The sequence below is a fragment of the Ixodes scapularis genome, unplaced genomic scaffold (genome assembly GCF_016920785.2).
Source record: "Ixodes scapularis isolate PalLabHiFi unplaced genomic scaffold, ASM1692078v2 PGA_scaffold7__128_contigs__length_106722199, whole genome shotgun sequence".
Classification (NCBI taxonomy): Eukaryota; Metazoa; Arthropoda; class Arachnida; order Ixodida; family Ixodidae; genus Ixodes; species Ixodes scapularis.
In genome coordinates this window covers 3,037,595-3,057,435 of record NW_024609882.1, presented here as the reverse complement: position 1 = coordinate 3,057,435, position 19,841 = coordinate 3,037,595, and the positions used below count along the sequence as shown (strand labels likewise).

The window sequence follows — 19,841 nt, the reverse complement described above, 5'->3', positions numbered from 1 at the left end:
ACTGTTAGTCCGAACAAGCAATCGCTAGCTCATTCAGGGCACCGCAGAACAACCTGGTGTCCGTCAATTGATTGTACGAGCAAAATGTTAACGAAATAGATTTTGTGTTCGTACTATGTCGTGCAAGGTACAGTGACTGACAATATTTTCTAAGCATTGGCGTAAGACATTTGCTGTCAAAGCCTGAAAGCATTGTACCCGAGAACCAGTTGTTTTACTTAAGAGAGGCCGTAATGTATCCCGTTTTTAGTGAAATATTATCGTTGCTTGATGGCACTAGAGCATTCAAGTCGCCGCCTAGCGAGATTAACTAACATGGTAGGAATAAACGTGTCTACGTAAACCAAAAGGGAATACGGTGACTGAAAAGATATTATTGTTCTCTATCCTTAAGGCTATAATAACATCAATCTATAATTATCATCAATTTATGCGATCGACCTGAAAATATTCTTATAGGTCACATTGCTCCCTTCTTTCTAGCTGGCCACACTTCTAATTTTGAGATAAAACCTCTCATATCGACGATGACCAAGGAAGCACAACAGGAGGTTTGTATTTTTTGGAGGCGCATAATTTTATCAGGTTGCTACGAAAAAACTCAGTCTGCTTTCTGTTAACTGTAATGTTCACGTTTGGTCATTCCGATGCATGACGGGATGAGCGATCTGGAGAATGGTTCGTTAGCTATATACACGTTTCTTATCGGATTGTTAGACTTTATTGGACAATATTGTCTCAATAAAATGCTTCCGTAGCTTCTGTTGTTCCGGATGTTGTTTTTTTGTCATCCTATATTGGGCATTGCATTTAAGACCATCATTACACAGAAGAAAATCCCAGAGCGCAAGTAGGATTACACGGAAACTTTGAAAGCTTTGGACTTAGAAGCCTTGATACGCTTTGTAGATTTTCCTTGATCGTAAACGTGTCTATTTGCTGAGGTGACTCATACGGCGAAGTGCGAGTTTGGGGCCGTCTTTCTTGGCATTTGTCTCCAGTTAGTATGCTTGTGCCAAAAGAAAGAAAAAAGGGAAGAAAACGGGCTTGTTTTATCAAAAAAGCTGAGAATCATCCGATCGTGTCTTGAGATTTTTTTTTTTTTTTCTTTTTACGAACATAAGCAAAACAAAATGTAGGTGCGCTCGCAAACAACCGCTCAAAAGGCTCGCTGAATTGGCTTGTCGCGGAATTTCAGACTCGTCTCGTGTCAAGGTGAAAATGTTCAGTTCAGTTTGTGGACGCAAACCTGTGCTGAGGAAATAATTCTTGTTTTCGCGGCCTTTTTGTAACCCCCATACGTATTAGTTTGGCAGAAGTTGCGGTGTTTCAAAACACTTGAGGCAATTCTGGAACCAAAACCGCTAGTAGTGCGCAGCTATACCTAAGCGTCTTAAGAGAGGGCATTATGCCAAAATATGCGATGCAAATGTTGACACATGTGTGCTTGCCGATCTAGCAAAATAGCGAAAATAAAATGCTAAAAATACAACGTCAGACACGCATTGGAATAAAAACCGACTATGTGGCGTTATCTTTAGTTTCATTTCAACGTCCAGAGCTTAGGTGTATTTGCTATTGTAGCTATTAAGATCACGCACGTCTAATTTAAGCGCCGTTCACACTCTTGCGGCCGAGTAAGACTGAGAGAGACCTGACCGGTTTTTAAGCCTTTTGCGACTTCTTAGGACCGGATGCGCGGCAGCGGAGCTGGTCCTAAGAGATCGCAAGAGGCTTAAAAACCGGTCTTCTTTCTCTCGGTCGTACTCGGTTGCAAGAGTGTGAACGGGCCTTAAAACACTTGGCCCGCACTTCTTTAATTTTTTTTAAAATCAAAGATGGGCTATATTTTTTTAACTTACTTAACTCCATAGCCTGCATTTTTTTTTTTTTTAATTTTTGGAAGTTCTTTTTTAATTAGAAACTGATGCGAATCTATGTTTGTTTTAAAAAAAAACACAGTTTTCGGACCGAACGCTGAATTTCTACAATATGGAACAAGACAAAACTTTAATTAGAAATTCGTTAATTCAAGAGTTTCAGTATCTGTATCATCCTCGGCTACCTATCATAGTTCTATGGTAAGGAAAACGGCGTCATATTGCGGATGGCCCGTAAGAAATTCCAAAGCGCAATGCCGATGTTTTCTTTTGCTTTTTAAAGAATCTTTTTAGTTTCTTTTATTTTTAATTTTTTTTTTATTTTTTTGCTTGATCAGACGAAGCGTGCGAGGCGTGTGAAGCAAAGGCATAACATATGCTTCGAGCCCTTCCAAGAGACATGAGACGGTTGGAAAAACCCTACTGTATCTTTCCAAACATTCCTCGGCAATTTTAAGACATACCAAGTTAAGAACTCCAATCAGCGTAGAGAAGCCGTTTTTATCGAGGTTACACGCAGCGGGCGGGCATCCACGGTACAAAGGCGAACCGGTCCGACTTATGATTGGGTCAGTGACCCCAATTTCAACTTCTATCCGACATAAAGGGTTAGGATTACCTGACACGCCTGTTTTCTTTCCCGACCCAATCAGGGGCATCGAAGCTGCCACCACACACATAACATCGAACTCGAAATCCCAACGGCCAACACGCAGAAACAACTTACGTTCGGCGTTCCGAAAGAGCGGTGAACTCGGGCGGTTGCCACCGCGAACTGCATCGGCGGTGACTCATCATTCGGAGAAGTTACTACCGCGCAAAATGTCGTAATATTCTTTTTTCTTCTCTCTCTCTTTTTTACGGCTCCGTAGAAGAAAAAAAATTTACGGTTCATAAAACGCTCGTTAGGAGACCGCTTAAACCCGCAGACGAGAGGCCCGTAAAGTCGCTTTATGAACTTCGAGCTATTCCGCCGCTCGCCCCAAATGTGCTGTAACGCTCGTAATTGTGACCTATACTTGGACTGAAACCTTATCCTCCGCGAAACAGCTTAAGCGTTTCGTGATCGCAACGTTTGAAGGTGTCTTGAAGATTTAAATGTGTTCTTTCGATCTTAACGTGGAGACGAAATCATGAGTTTAAACTGAACATGCTCTCTAAAACCTTAATTCAGACGCCTTCAAACAAAAGAAAACAACAAGTTCTTAGAGCTTCATGGGACATAGTGACCATCGCTCGTTTCCACTTTGACTTGTTTTTAATTGGTAGCGGCTTTTTTTTTTTGAAGGTTATAAAGTGGACAACAGTAAATAAATGGTTCATCAATCCTGTTCGTAGCTTCGCTTGCCGCCGACTGTAATAAAGTCGTGAGGCCATACGCATAAAATAAGACATGTTCAAGCATGTTATGCAGATAACTGGTGTGGTCAGGTCCGGATCCGCTGAACTCGAAAAGCAAGAAATTGTCCTAGAAGAACCGATAAAAAGTTAGGGAAGGAGTTGTTGCCATAGAGGGCAAGAATGATCAGCAAACGAAAGTTCTCCGACCTGGAAGTTCGTAGCATTCTGACCTGTCACCCGCGTTCAGACCAGCCGGCGTCAGAGAACTTCGTAAATACGGGGAAAAACAAAACCACACATGCCAGCGTCCCCTTCTCATCCTGATAACCGCCAGTCCGGCATCGAGTCTAAACAAGAATTCTGCTATCTTAGACCGCCGGAGCGCTCTTTTTCTTTTTATATTACGTATACGTGCTGTTTCTGACGGCGAATGAAACTCCGAAAAAACGACGCCAACCGTCGTCGAACATTAGTATACCCTATACAACCCGTCCTCCCGCGGGGTTGTTGTCCAGAAGGCGGGCGAGATTCCACCGGGCAAAATGGCGGGAGTGATATGGCCACACGGTTTCAAGAGAAACAACAAGGCCGATGTGCATTCGTGGCTATCGAGACACCAGCCGAATGTTCGATCGCTCCACTCAAGTATTGCACCTTCGCGAACGTGCCAAGTAAACTTATGTTTCGCGGGGAAGACGTCGAAAAACAACAAAGCGACACAGTTTGTACCGCAGGAGCCAAGGCAGCAACCATTCGCTTCCACGTGTCGATGACCACCTTAGCGCGGCAGCTCTTTGCAAAAACGTGCAAGGTGCACGCTCAGTCCACTCCACTTTCGCTCTCGGGTTTCGCGATGGGGGGGCCAGAGCTGTTTGTTTTTCCCTTCGATCCAGTCTACGCGCCGTTCATTTTATCGGTCGGTTTAGAAACAAGAAAGGGGGGAAAAAAAAGAGGTCGTTTACGGGTGGAAGGAGGTTTGCTGATAGGCGTGGTCCGATTCCAAGGACCTCGATCACACGGCTGCGTTGTTTTCGTTTCGTTCTTTTTAATTTGCACGAGACTAGATTGAATTGCGAGGTAACGAGAGTGGTTTTTTAAGATGAATGCGCCTCCTCGGGAAGGGAGCCTCGCTTTCTTTGAGGTGGCCGGCTTTGGAGTGTCGGGACCCGCTTCTCACTGGTGGCGGCCCAGTGACGAATGGCAATACCCCCTAAAAGAGAAGGCCTGCTCCTTGCCCTCTTAATACGTCATCGCTAGTGAATCCGCACAGCGCAGCCTACCTCGCGTCAGCAGCGTCGCCAGCGCGTGCCGCAGCGTTTTGGCCCGCGGCGACGTCGAGACGAACGCGTCTGCCACCTTGCGGCGACTCCCGTCAAAGCGTCATCGCGTTTGCCACATGGGACGGGTCGAGGGTCCACTAACGATGACGTCATATGCCCAGGCCTTGACTTCTAGGTGGAATTGCGAATAGTGCCACGAACCGTCCGAACGAAGTCCGAAGTTGTACAAAGAGGCACGGGCGGGCGTTCTAATTAGCACCTTCCGAATGGGCGACTTGATGGGTCTTTATTACCGCTGGAAATGGAGGCGGGATCCACTTCCCGGCGTTTAATGGATTAGGCGAAAATGTATCGGGGAGTTTGTTACTTACGTGTCCGACTTGCTTCTTGATTTCGTCCGTCCGCGGGTCCCGCATGGGGTTGTCGAATCCACAGAGGCCGATCCTGCAATGTAAAAATGAAAGAGGGCTGAGCGAGCGGAATGGTGGTTTTGTGGAAGTCCGCTGGGAGCTAGCATAGCCTGCTTTGCTGCACTAAAAATGGCACCCGAGAAGGCGGAATTTGGTTTTGCAAGAAGAGATGTCTAAAATGTGCGCTTGATTAGAGGGAGTAAAGCAATATATTCACTACAAAAATAAGACGTCGACATGTTAAAAAATATATATATATGTATGTATATCAACACCGAAGGGATACAGACATGGGAGAAAGGGGACCATACTAAGAAATCATATAAGGACGATGGTGCGTTGTATGTACAACCCCAAAAGTCACGGAGGACAAGCCAGCGTACGGCTCCGTAGAATATGGAGACAAAATACGGTGACCCCAGCCAGACAAGTCCCGTAATCAGGACAGCCGGAAAGGGGTGTGTGTATGCGATGTGAAGGCGCCTGCACGAGTCACTCCAAATCATTTTTTGTGGGACTGCCCAGTGCTCAAAGCGTACTGCGGTAATCTAAAACTAGCTTCTGTGGAAGAATGTGGTTTCCAAGAGGTTCACCAGAACACCGAAACGGTGTCCTTGACTCTCTGATATATATTTTATTGAATTGGGGGGGTATTCAGAGTTTGAGTCGGTGCAGTTATTTGACACGCTCTATCGTATTTATTACCTACGCTGTAGATGAGAAATTTGGCCAGTGTAGTTTGTATCGTGCATCACGCGGTAGTGATACACGACCCGACGCTGGTACGATGCCGGAGGAGTGGGGATTGAGCCCAAAGGTCTATGTGTTCTGCAGCGCGATCTTTTTTCTGTGCGTGCTCCGAGCAGCCACCGCGATATCCGTAGTTCGAATGCCCGCGTGTCAAGGTTCTCCTTGAAGGCGTTGCCATGCGGGATTCGAAGCACGGATCTTGTGGTGACTTGCGTTCAAATCTACTTGCATACTGTCTTTTGTATGATGTATAAGCAGTGTGACCCCGCCTTCAATAAACGGCGTAGCAACGCGCACCCAACCGCTTAAACGATGTACCCATAAAAAAGAGAGAAATGTGCCTATCACTCTCGTCATATTATTCATTGCGCATTGTCATAATCCGCATCACCATTTGCCTAGTCCCCTGTCTCATATCTGCGTATAACTTCGCGTTTGCGTTCCCATATGCATTGCAGTCAGTGTCCCGTGTCGTATCTCTAGCGCATTGTCAGCATCAGTTCCATTACACGCATTAGTCTTTCGCCCTGTGTAAACATGAAAAAGTTCCTCCTATGCGTTTTCATTTATGTCTCGTGAGTTTTCAGGGTCCCAAATATTGTGTAATATCATACTTAGCTAAATATTGAATTTAAAAATAAATTAATTGACTTCACCCACCTTACATACTTTTTTTACACTAACTTTTACTTTGTCTATCTAAATGTTTATCTAGGATTATCACTTTAGTTTTTTCTCGGTTATAATCACTTATCAGATCCCCGATCTGGCCCCTTAGCCAAGAAGTCTGGAGACCCCAGCACTGAACAAAGGGGGAAATCAGTAATGCCTTGCGAAAAGCCGGACATTTTTTACTACGGTTCTTGAGGTGGAAACGAGTATAGGTGGTATGGACCGATCCTCGTGCGGACGGGGCAAGAAAGCTAACGCGACTCCCCCCGCCCCCGGCTCCAACTGTAGTTCGAGTTGCAGCCGCTGCGTAAGGAGGGCGTACGCATGCGGAGAAGCATTTCCTCAAAAAGGTTCATTCGGCGAAGGGTCTGTTGGCCGTCGCCCTTTCTATCATTTTCGCTCCGACTTCCTCCGAAGGCGTCGTCGCCTGGGCGGCAGAGGTCCTTCGAGAGGCATTCCAGAGCCGGCAAAGGGAAGCCGTGCTTCGCGCGATAAGTTGCGCAAGGACTTTGTCCTGGCTGAGGGGCCTTGTCCTCCCCGGCAGAAAGTTCCGCAACGTAGTCCGCACGCCAATCAATGTCCATGCAGTCCCGGTGTGGGCAAGAAAGGATAGGAGCCCTGGGGACGTGGATTGTGTGCGCGAGAGGACTTGTCTTGGTTCTACTTCAGATGCCACTCGGCGCGCTGCTGTCCGTTCTTAATTGCCATCTTTGTGCAGCGCTGTTTTAACCAGGAGTTGATAAAGAAGGGTGGGGGATTACGGCATGCCGGTCATTGGGTATGTCCCGAAAGAAAAGGGCGAACGGTTTTTTGCGAGTTGTGTAGAGTGCCGCACACGACATGTCGTGATAACGGTACGGATTATCTTTGGTTCTATTGTTCGGTACAAAAATAAGCGGACACGGTTTGCACATTGTTCGATAGCATTGTCTTGCTTTGTGCGCCAAGGACCGTCGTGCGGCAGTTATCCCACCAGCGCGAGCCCTATTTTATTTGAGCGACGCATAAGCTCTGATCTTGCACACTCAGAGGAATTAGTTAACTTGAGTCGTATATTGCATGTCGAAGAGGGGCACGCTAAAGTCGCAGGATCCTAGAAAAGTAGCGCCATTACCTTTTCTGCCTGCTAGCCGGACACAAACACATATCAACATACAGACGTCAAAATATCTTCAAGGTGATTGGCTGATGGGTCTCGGATGCCGTAGCGATCGCCATATTGGGCCTTTCAAAACTCCGAAAGGGTCGTTCCAACCAGTTGCACCAAGGTCGCTATAAACGTTCTTCGGCCAATAGAAGCGTCTTTGGCACTGTGCATGCAATAAACGTATCACTCATAGTTATCTCTCTAGATCTCTTACAATTATGTTGCTCTTCCTGCGTATTTCAAGACAGGAAAATTATTTTTCAAAGCCTCCAGCCACTGACGCCGCATGTGATGGGGTACATCTTGGTACCGCCATCACATGCAAAAAAAAAAAGAAAAAAAAACTGATTTGAATACGCAAGAAGAGCAACATAATTGTAAGAGATCTGGGGAGATAAGCATGAGAGATAAGTTTATTGCAGGCACAGTGCCAAAGACGCTTATATTGGTCGAGGAACGCTTTCAGTACGATGACGCGCACCATAGCGATGTTGGTGCGACTGCTTGGAACGACCCTTTCGAACCTTAGAACATTTGAAAGGCCCAAAGTGGCGATCGCCATGGCAACCGAGACCGATCAGCCAATCACCTTGAGAGGTTTTGTCGTCTGCAGGTTGGTGTTTGTTTGTGTCCGGCTAGCAGGCAGGGAAGGCAATGTTGCTACTTTCCCAGGATCTAGTGACTTTAGGACACGCTAGATAAGACGTCGATAAGAGTCACGCAATGTCTGCTAACGGCTCAGTGACAGTTAAAAAGATTTGTACCCTATTTTCGCCACGGTTGGGTCGGCGATTTTCTTCCCTGCGAGTACTTCAAGCCCTTCTTTGTTATTATTCTATCATGAGAAAAGGCGATGCGTAAACTTTAAAGAATAAATTTATCTAAATAGAGACAGTATATTTATTGTTTTCTAGGGGCTGTGCCACGATTTTCTACTGCATGATAATCACGGATCCATACCAGTATATAAAACACAAAGAATGCTATTCGCCTCGAGATCCGATCGACAAGGCTCATGTTGTGAAGAGAAGAACTACGCTTTGTTTTACACTTGGAGCAAAACGAATGCTACGCACGCGAGTCTGAAGCCATGGAGGCGCCAATGCAGCGCTCGCGCACTACTAAGAGCTCGTGCTCTGTACCCTTGCCCATGCTCCGAGCCTTTAGTGTGGATGCTTTTCTACCCGCATCGTGGACAGATGGAATCACCACGTGTCTGTTAAAGAACCATGGGTAAAAACAAAAGCACCTTTCCACACAATTCAGTCTTGGCCTCGAGGCCATTGCACCGTTCCCCCTTAAGACTGCAGCCAATGTCACAAGCACGAGAGCTCGAGGTCGCTGTTTTGAAGCGTTCTTCCGCGGAAAGAGCACTCGTGCTAGAAACGCACGTCTCAAAGCCTGGAGCGCGGGCTAGCTCGTGCTTGTAGCGTTGGCTGCATTCTCAGCGTAAAGACCGACGACCAGACTCGAGATTCTGCAAGGCAGAAGATCTTCCTCACCATGGGGGAGGAGGAAACAGGAAACGGTGGACAGGATAGAAGGGGGAGAGGAGGAAGCGAGGGAAAAGTGGAAAGCGCGAACTGGTTGTCGGTCTTTAAAGGGGAACAGAGTATATGATCTGTAGCTCTTAGCCTTAGGACTGCAGCCTGCAATGCACACAAGCTGGTAGCGCCACTAGCTTATTCGTGCTTACTGTACGCCATACTGATCCCGTTTGTAATGACCTCTTACCAGAAAACGAACATTTAAGAAACACCTCTCGCGTGTGCATTGAAGGGCCCTAGTTTGCAACTTTCCAGACATGGGCATCACACACTGGCGACAGAAGAATATATTCGTTAACCAGTGACATAGTTAAAAATCTCTCGAATAGCGAAAAGCTTTTTTTTCTTAAGTTCGTGTGCAAAATAGTGCGTGTTTGATCACTTAGCTGATTAGGCCACATGCACATAGGCAAAACCATCGTCAGGTTAAAAGAAAACGCGGCTTAGAATAACCAAATCACCCCCTTTGCGACTCATCTAAAGCCTGTAAAAAATGCATCCATACCTTGCTGGCTGTATTACGTTTTCTCTTTGTGCGAGTTTGCACAAAATAATATGATTGCTTTCATTTAAGCACTTTCTTGTTTGTACAAGTATAAAACTATACATTTTAAATTTCTTATCCTATATCACTTAGTCTCCTGCAACATTAAAAAAAAAAAAGATTTTCCTCAACAAATATTTGAGGTGAAATTTCACTTAGTACTGCTACAAACACGTCACTTTTATGAAGTCAAGGAAAAGGAGCAGCATTCCCCCCCCCCCCCCTGCATATAGGCACACTGGGCACAAGGAGAAGTTTTTTTTTATTATCTTTTTTTTTGTCATCTTTTAAGTTTATTGTGTTGCGAAAGACTCTATTCTTTTTTTACCAATGAGCAGGTGAAAGAATTGTACAAAAAAGCTTTCAGTAATTTATTTGTTTTACAGTTGGTATGGAGTAGCCGGCACTATGAAAGAGTGCCAACATCACAATCGTTTTCCCTGTGACATAAAAAAATACCTCTGGCGCAATTTTTTTTTTCTGCCGTGGCGTTGATTTGAAAGGAATTTTCCTGTTAGAAAGGCTGCTTGGGTAGCACCGGTGCGTACGACCTACTTTTTCCCTTTTTCTCCGAGGACATCTTTGATTTGTGATCATTGTACCTCCGACAACAGTGTCAGTCGTATTGCCAACTGAGAATGCAGTGCCTTAGTTAATGTCGGTCCGGGGTGTAACGCAACCTAATGTACCGTAATTGGGTCGCGATAGATCTGTCCAATTGATGGAGAGTAATTATTTTCAAACGACATTAAACGCTAGAGCGGTTTCAAATTGCTTGCAGAAACGAATGATAATGCAGTCGAACGATTATTAGCGTGTGAGGTACAGAAACCCACGGGCACCGATTCGTGCCGCTGGCAATCAGAAAAATAATTGCAACAACCGCAGGATTTGTTTTTATAAGATTTTTTTTTTTGTATTAAGGCGGATGTGTAAAAAATCAGAGGCTGAATGCATGGGTACAGAAAGAGTTCAAAAAGCCTACAGAGTATTTCTTTTTTTTTACTTTAAGTGGTTTTACACTATCAACCTTGCTGGCTGTATTACACGTTTTCGCTCCGTACAAGTTTGCACAAAATAATAGGATTGCTTTCATCTATACAAGTATTGTACAGATAAAATTATACAAGTATAAAACTATACATTTCAAACTTATCTTATCTTCTCAATAATAACTAATTTTCAGAAGTAATGGTGTTTAGCTATTTTTAATAATCAGTGGAACAACCTGGAAGAGACGTAAATTTAGATGCAATCTTCCGGATCTTTTACGGGCTACAGATATTCACATGATTAAAAAAAACGAGACTGCAGGTAACGGCACACAGACTCAAACGTTGAGTGTGTGTGTCTTGGGGCTTTTGAGTCATGTTTAATGTACACCAGCTCGTTTGCGCCCTTACATTTCTTTTTTTTTTATATATATTGACAGACGTTGAATTGATACACGACAGTTTTGTTTCGAGACTGCGGGAAAAGTATCGCTCAAATTTGTCTGTATATAGCTTCTTTTTTTTTTAATTATATTACATTTTTGCAGAAGAAGGGGGGGGGGGATTAAAAATAAACGAAATGATTAGGTCTTTAAATAGTTTGATCGTAATATCGACAACTCAGTGATCAATCCCAATTGTGTAAGCATTGCGCCAAAAAATAGCAAAATACGTCTTTCCTTACTTACAAATAAAAGAAACACGTCACCATTACCCATACAAAGTAAGGCGCGTTAGATTTGCGTTTCTTTATTTATTAACCACAATGTTTTATTGTTTTAATTTTACAGGTAGACATAAGCGCCATTTTTAAAAAGAACCATTCTACCCGTGCAAAAGCTTTACATAATTACCTTATCTTTTTCACGGCTCCACCTGAATACTGACGAGAAGAAAAAAAAAAGGCGAACGTAGATAAAAAGCTGATTTACGACATACTCGCTTTTTGATGGTATTTGGGGGTATAGTGCACTAATTCACGTAACATGGCGCCTAGAAACACACAAAGAAAAAAAATTAAGTAGTTTTTTTAACATTTTTAACCTTAAAGTTCTAATGAGTAGAGTAATAAAGTTACCCCTTACTCGAAATAAGTGACGTAACTATGTTATACTTTACTGTTTTAATAGGTATTACGTTACTGAGAAAAAAGTAACCCGTACTGGTAACGCCGTTACTGGTAACGCGTTACAGCCAACACTGCCAAGCTATGCCACCAGGTAACGAAGCCACCAGGTTCCATTGGAGAAAGCATTTTTGCTGTGTGGTCTGAGTGAATCGATCTTCACCACGCTAGAAGGAGCGGACATTGTCATAGCAATCATTATTGGCAAATCAATGCCCAAAGGACGTCTTCGAGCAAACTTTTTAAAAGTGGAGACTGCGCAATCGCTGAAATGATGTCTGTTGACGCTCCAGCCTTCCAGGGTGGTTGCCAAGACATAATCGACCGAGATTTTGGAACTCGCCCAAGGAGAGATATCAGGATAATAACCACGGTTTGAATAACAACATTAGGGATCATGAGGTTGGAACTGTAATCGCCTCGGTCACGCCGAAACTTCTCGCAGACCTTGAGGATGGCCATTTTATGAGTGTCCCACACGACTCTAAGTTAACGGGAAATGTTTGTTGTTCCATTTCAGTGCACTTTACTTGGGGAACCACATCACCTGAGGTAGCTGCCTCTAGAATTTCACAAATTGTCTGAGGGTGCACAAAATTAGTTTCCCGTTATAGGTGTGTACGTCTGGACAAAATATAATCTCTATCTTCATAAACGGGGTAGATCGTTTTTATCACTAACTTTAAAGGACAACAAAAAACGCAGTAGAGTGACACTAAGGGGTTTCAGATATAGTTGACGAGCAGAAACCGTTTTATTTCGAGCACCGGTTTTCAAAGGAGATCGGTACGTGCAATGAAGAAACATTGTGGCAATTGGACATTGGACATTGGAAAATGTCTCGTCGAAAGCTTTTATAACTCCTTGGTCACTGTGGATACTTATTTGGTCACCCTTTCCCGATGGCCGACATAACGGCCGCGGGTCGCGGAACGCTCGGCCCCATTGTCGTGAGCTCCGGCATGTTTCGTGAAGCGTAGGAGGGCCCTGCCTTGAGGGCTTGGGGGCCATCCTCTCCACTTTCTCCCTGGGGGACCTGTCCGCTCGAACGTGGTAACGACCGGCAAGCGAGGAGGTTTCGCTTCTTCTTTTCCCGTTTTGGGGAAAGGGACTCGTCCCGCGCCCGCGACAGGGTTCGGATATGTTATCGGAGACTTGTTGGATGCTTCTCCAATCTAGGCTCGCGGTAACCCCGCATCTGGCAAGTAAGAACATTTCCTTGCCTCGCTGGCGCGGCGGAGTGGGGGTTGACTAAGTGTTTCATAAATGCTCTTGCACTCCGTCTCTGGTAGGTGTGTCTCCTTCACTGTGCTCTAAAGAGGGGTTGCGATTATTGGAACCACGGAGATATTTATCGAACCGACCCGCAAAATGTATCCAAACTTTCGTCTACATTAGCGCGGAGATGTGGAATCGCGCTACTATAAAGGAAGGCTGCGGAGGAAGAAGTAGACGGAACGCTGCAGAAACGAGGAGGTTTCCTTCTCTCCTCTCCAACATTCAGCTTGCTTCCTCCTCCCCAGCCCTCCTTTCCCTCGGAAGTTAGTACGGAACGGATGTTTTTGCGTACCTGAACCCGTCGAAACCCTCATTGGAGCCGTTGATGGTGAGGACGGGGGCCCGGGCGTAGGCTTTGGCAACTCTCCGGTTCCGTTCCATACAGATGATCTTGGCCCAGATCTCGTCGTCGATTTGGTCCCATTTGTTCAGAACTTCCTGTATGTGGTCCTGTGGAAGACACAAAGGAAATACGGTCAGGAAAAAAACTCAGCGGCAACGCCGTTATGTTACCCGCTTGACTAAACAACTGAAATTTCGCGTACATGCGTGAACCCGAAAGCATTCCTACACACAGCGCATTCCTACCAGCAGAGGATTCGTACCAGCAGCGCTCCACGTCCTCCTTCACACGGCGCTCCGGCGGTGACATCACGCTACCTCATTGCGCAGGTGCGGCGAACCTCGCCGGCTTCACGACAACTTCCGTGACGAAGCATGTGCGTTGCTGTGCCTTTCTTTGTCTTTTATCTCTGAAGACCGTCCGTTTTGACCTTGAGCGCCACGCCGGCTTCCGCGACGAGGCATCTCCGTCGCTGTGCTTTTCTTTATGTTTTATTTGGGGGGCGCGTTCGCCTTGCAGCCAATGGGAATTTGTGTGCCGTTTCGCTCAGCCAATGGGAATTTACGTGCCGTTTTTTGTTGCTACAGACACCAGATAACGCCGGCTTCGCTCCATGAAACAGTTACTGTTTTCGCATTAATAAATATAACAACAAAGGTGTTCTTTTATTTGTTTTTTTTATGTTTTATTCTTTATTTATCGTCCTCGCAGTTTCGTACTCCAATACGAAGCTTGTAAGGGAAGTTCTGTTTACTAAAGGTGCGTAATTTCTGTCCTGCTTCAGTGTCAAAGCTGTGAGGAAATTGCGCGTGTTCGGGAAGGCGCGCTGCCGCGTTTGCTTTCCGATTCGGCGCGCCCGAAAAAAATAAAACGGCGTAATTTTTCATAAATTTTAGGGAGCTTGGAACGATAAATACTAGAAACATGAAGAAAATCTCTTGTAAAAGAGTCACTTTGGAATTATGATAATTTATTTGAATGGACAACATTCAAGGAAACGGCCACTAGCTCATTTGTGCGCAACCAACACGCGCAATTAGTGATAGTGCAACCCAAACCGTGGGTAAAATCGAACCAAAAACTGCAACAGAAACTGACAGATCTCTTTTCAACTTCGTAGCTTTTTTCATTGTTTTACCTGTTTAACATCAGCTCACAGAACACAAGTAGATGTGATCCTTTATGTCAAAACATGCCATTAGTCATTCATTAGTCAGATTCTTCTCCAAGGTTGTTCATGTCCAAGAAAATTCTTCTTCTTCTTCTTATCATCATCATCGTCATCATCATCATCATTATTATAATTATTTTGTTTTTTAAGTATTGTGTCTTTCCAATTACAGTCTCATTTGCATCGATGAGTCAGACGTTGTTGGGCCAAGTCCCACAAGCCTCTCGACGGACCCGTTTCTTCAATGTACAAACTTCAAAGTTGCAATAAACGATAATTATTATAAATAATAATATTAGTGTTATTTAAAGAGGATTCGCTCTCCGGTAAACAAAGAGGGAGTTGGAACGCATACCGACCCCCCAGCATATGCTGGACTGTCCCACTATAGTCCGTAGCAACTCAAGAAGGTAGGGCGAGGGAAAAGAAGGCCGGGGAGAAGGAGGAAGCAGACGGAACGCTGGAGAAGAGAGGGCGAAACCTCCTCCTCTCTTTAGCGTTCCGTCTGCTTTCTCCTCCCCGGCCTTCTTTTGTCTCGCCCTACCTTCTTGAGTTTCAAGGGACTATCGGTAGCTCCCACCTCTAACGTGCTCTTTATACTTTCGCTATTTATCGGTACAAGCAAAAATATTAAAAGATAAAAATAAAGAGGAGAAATGTTTCGATCAGAGCCCCGTTTTTAGCAGCAGCCGACAGGAGCGGGAGCCCGATACATCAGACAGTCGGCGAACGATTCGCCCATCCAAATGGAATGTCGTCGCTTTCCCCCGTTAAGGAAAGCACGCGCCGCGTGCGCGAAACGCCGTGAAATTGATTTAGGCGTCGACACGCTCTCGTTCCTGCAGCTGGCAGTCCCGTTTTAGGTTTGTGTATTTATCGTCCGACATGTCCCCAAACGTCGAACTACCACGCATTTCTTACGCATAAATTTTGTACCTGACCGCAAAATGGATTGCTTGTCCCCCCCCCCCTCCTCCCCTCGCGTTTGTTCTGGCCGCACCTGTCAGGCTGTGGCTGGCATTGCCCTATTGCTTTAGAACGCGCCATAAATGTTGCACGAGGTTGTTTTTGTTTTGTGTCTGTGTGTGTGTGTGTGTCTGTGCGTGTGCGTGTGCGTGTGTGTGTGTGTGCGTGTGCGTGTGCGTGTGTGTGTGTGTGTGTGTGTGTGTGTGTGTGTGTGTGTGTGTGTGTGTGTGTCGGAGTTGTGAGGAAATGGCGCGTGGTCGGGTAGGGCGGCATGCCGCGTTTGCTTTCCGATTCGGCGCGCCCGAAAAGAATAAAACGACGTAATTTTTTGTCTATTTTCGGACAGGAGGTCGGAGCGAGAAATATTAGAAACACGACGAAACAGGCCGCGCCGTTCTGTTCGTTCGGTTGTTCCGCCCTATGGAGTGTGCGCCGGTATCCTTTTGTTGTTCGATCGGAACGCAGTGTTGGGGGTGACGGAAGTACAAGAGGGCGGCTTTGGTTGCGCGAGATGCGCTTGCATCCGGGACTGTTTTCCTGGACTGAAAGGATGCTTTTGTGGCTCCGCGTCTTATACAAATGTTGGAGATGGCGCCTTTCGTAATAGGAAAGGCAGGCAGCGAATTAGCTGACTGGTTGTAACGGCACTCGACTTGAGGTACTGCGTGGGCTGCTTTTGGGCGGTATCGACGGTCCTCAGCCACGAGGGAGGCTGTTGCGGGAATAAAGACAGCCAACGAAAACGCGAACATGTTCGTCGCTTCGAGATCGTTTTACGTGGTCGCGCTAAATGTCTGGTCGTAATTTTCATTTACCCTAACGTTCTCGTCTTAAAAGCTTTCATCCCCTATTCGACACGTAAAACTTGCTATGGAAAAGGAGGATATAGCCCAAAATATTTCTACAGAAGCACGCACCACTTTTATTGTCGTTTCTTCTAAGTCTCGGTGAATTTGTGACTTATTTATACGCAACCAAATCTGGCACAAAAAGCCTAACCTTATCACGCCAATAAGAGCGACTCCCGCCTTTTCAGACCAGGGGCCCTAAACTCGTGAAACACAAAGTTGGAGCCAAAAGTTCGCGGAGCGCGCCGATTGGACGTCGGCGAAAAAAACGCGAAGTCATCGTCGCGATAGGCCAATCGGTACGCTCCGTCAACTTCGGCCCCAACTTTGTGTTTGACGAGTTTAGCGACCCTGGGGTCCTAAACTCGTCGAACACAAAGTTGGAGCCGAAAGTTCGCGGAAGGCGCCGATTGGACGTTGCCTAAAAAAGTGCGAAGTCATCGTCATGATACGCCCATCGGCGCGCTCTGTCAACTTCGGCCCAACTTCGTTTCTTGACGAGCTTAGGGCCCAGCATGGACTCTGTCGCAGGTCACGTAAATGGGATCTGTGCACGTTCCGACCCGGTGTTTTTGGTGTAGATAGAAATGTGTTCAGAGCAGTACTACCGCTAGCATAGGCGTCTTTAACGTGCACCACGCAGTAGTGATGCAAGAGCGCGCACGCGGAAACGATGCTCATTCAGATCGGGCAGGCGTGAGGAACTGAACCCGGGTGTTCCTTGGAATCTGCAGCGCAAGCTTTCGAGCGTACCACGTGCTCTGAGCTTCGCTGCGTTAGCGCACACGGTCACCGATCTCCCGCCCGCTCACGACGTATAGCAAACAAGAAAACGCTCGCTCAATCATGCTGAGAAAGACCGGGGACCACCGCACGCGTTGTGAATGAGCTGGGCTCGGGCTATGTCTGTTTGTGTGAGACATCCGGTGATGTCAAGAGGTCACGTAACTGTGACGCCACATTATGTGACGGTGTCGCTTTGTGTCGCATATCATATCATCACGCGACGGCATGAAGTCACGTGGCACGATGCTTTCATGACGGCCCTACGATACGGTTAATCGATGCGGCTATTCGAAACGGCGGTGTTCTCGTAGAATTCGGCTGATAAAACACATTCTACGCTAAAACTCGATATAATTAGAAAGGGGTTCCCGAAACGAAATTCCTACCCGGACCAGCCATGCCCGCAAAAACACTCGTAAGCCGACACTATACCGTCGTCCAAGACTCCCGTCCTAATGGAGCGGCTCCGGCGTAGGGGCGTTGATGACGCCGGCACCGCCATTAGCCCTGCAGCGCAAATGAGCCTGCGTCGCCGGAACGGGACAGCAAACCTAGCGATCCTATCGAATCGCGTCTGGGACCTTGGCACACGTTTTAACCGACGCCGCGTCGCCGTAACCCGTGCAGAGTGTCGCCACAACCGAGAGTCGAGTGTTCCTTGGCCCAGATCGACAGGCTATATATGTTTTTATTAATATTTATTTTCTCTCACTGCTGGGCAAATCGGTCTGCAAAATACAAGACGAAAAAAAAAAAAAAAAAGGGGGGGGAGGGGATTTGCTTTGCCAACCAGTCTGAATTACAGGTGACTCGAAGAGTGTGTGCGCGTGTGCGTGTGCGTGCGTGTGTGTGTGTGTCTGCGTGTACGTGTGCGTGTGCGTGTGCGTGCGCGTGCGTGTGTGTGTGCGTGTGTGTGTTTGTGTGTGTGTTTATTGGTAAAAAGCAGAGTGACACGTTGCCAGCCGGTGCAGTTAGATGGGGAATAATGCATTTCGGTGAGACGACCGAACAAATGTGCCGAGCGCGAATCGCTACAGGCTGCTTGTCTTTGAAGCTTCGCCGTCGTGCGCGTAATCAAGAACGATCGAAAGGGGTTTTATTCGATAGATTGCTTTGCCGCTTTCGTTTGGAGAAGATGTGAAGCTCTTCCGCGTCCGTATACCCGCGGAGAGAAATTGACGGATGTTTGGGATAGGAAATGAAGCGTCATAAGAGCTAATATACTCTGCCCCGTGATTGAGTGGCGAGTGTAGGTCAGTCCGGAGGACGGCGAGAGGAGGGTGATACGGTAATACTTGTGATTTGATTAGTCACGCATGAATGGCGGTTAATGTTGGGTGACTAGCGCCTCTCTTTGTAGGCCTTAATGGAGCGAACATTGAGGACAGGGAGCATAGACTAACTATTAGCGAGTTTATTGTTTTGCGGCGGATCACACGGTGTGGCCAGGCACTGTGTGAAGGTAAAAGGCACCATTCAATAGTTGCTTTACTAGCTAAATTTTATATCATTACAACTGGCGGCACTGAAGCGAACATGGGAACATAGGTGGCTAGGCATCGTGTATACGTATAAACCACATTATTTATTAACCTCTTTAGTAGCCGTATTTTATATCATTACAAATAGCGACACTGAACCAAACAGGCACGCTCTATGATAGCCAACCATTGATCGAATTTCCGAAATAGCACGGCAGGATTACACGGTGCTTTCTCCTTGCGCCTTGATTTCAGGGTCGACGTGGCGTCCTTGGACTTCAAGGTCCAAATAACAGCGTGTGATACTGCGAGAGTGTACGGACAATGGCACGCCCAGGTAATTACGGGATTAAGAAAGATTAAGTGCGTCGACAGCAGGAGAATGCAGGTGGCATCATGCAACTCCTCTTAATCTGAATTTGTAATTCGCTTCTAATCTAAATTTTTTTTGTTGTTGTTCTCTTTTTAAATGGAATGAAGTGCGCTTACATCAGCATCGTTGTACTCAGAAACCGACTGCGGTGTTAACTCGTTTATAATAACATTAGAGTTCAACACATATTTGAAATAGAGGATCAGAGATGTTGGCTGCGTGTTAGCCATACAATGGTGTTTCGGTAATATTGTCCCCTTTATTGTGAATACCCCGCTAAATAGACGCCCTTCACGGGGACGAACTGGGAAAATACGCGTATGTTTGTCTCAATATTGCGGAAGGCTCACATATGGGCGATATCTTGGAGGCATCGGAGGTGTCCGTATTAACCAGACATGAGTGTATTCGCAGCAGTTAAAAAGAACAAGATTGGAGGAAGAAATGGGTATCAAATTGTCCCCAGTCTTATTCGACCAGTACGAGTTGTGCTCAAGAATGCAGTCTCGGCAACAAGACGGCCTTGACGACAGCTCCTAAAAAAAAGATTGCCCGGTGGCTATCGTGAAGCGATCCACACGACACACTCGATTTAACGACCTCTTTCCCCCTTATTTCAACTTGGAACTTCAAAATTGCTCTGCAGTTTCAGCGGCAGGACGTGTAAAACCTGATACTACTGCTCCTCTTTCCAGTCACCCTCAACCAGAGTGCCTTCATTTTATTTTTGTTTAGCTCTACTCGTTTTATAGGTATCTTGATTCGGCGGCCATTTTTTCCCGGTGGCAGATATTCAAGTTCCTCCTGGCGTTGTCTCCTGCCTTGCTTCGCCGCCGGCTACTGCAGATAAGCGACAGGATTGCCTGGCAATCCTTTCGGTCTGCTTTGCTTCGCGTCTGCTGACTC

General features: G+C 46.1%; 1 protein-coding gene across 2 annotated transcripts in view; it reads right to left on the bottom strand.

The window, feature by feature from the left end:
* Window positions 1-19,841, bottom strand: part of LOC8028919 — a 168,809-nt gene that overhangs the window by 49,678 nt on the left and 99,290 nt on the right. For both annotated transcript variants that reach the window (XM_029990686.4, XM_029990687.4), the window contains exons 3-4: window positions 13,260-13,417; window positions 4,873-4,945 (exon numbers count right to left, since the gene is read on the bottom strand). In XM_029990686.4, the coding sequence (XP_029846546.1) occupies window positions 4,873-4,945; window positions 13,260-13,417 (231 nt within the window). The remainder of the gene's footprint in view (window positions 1-4,872; window positions 4,946-13,259; window positions 13,418-19,841) is intronic.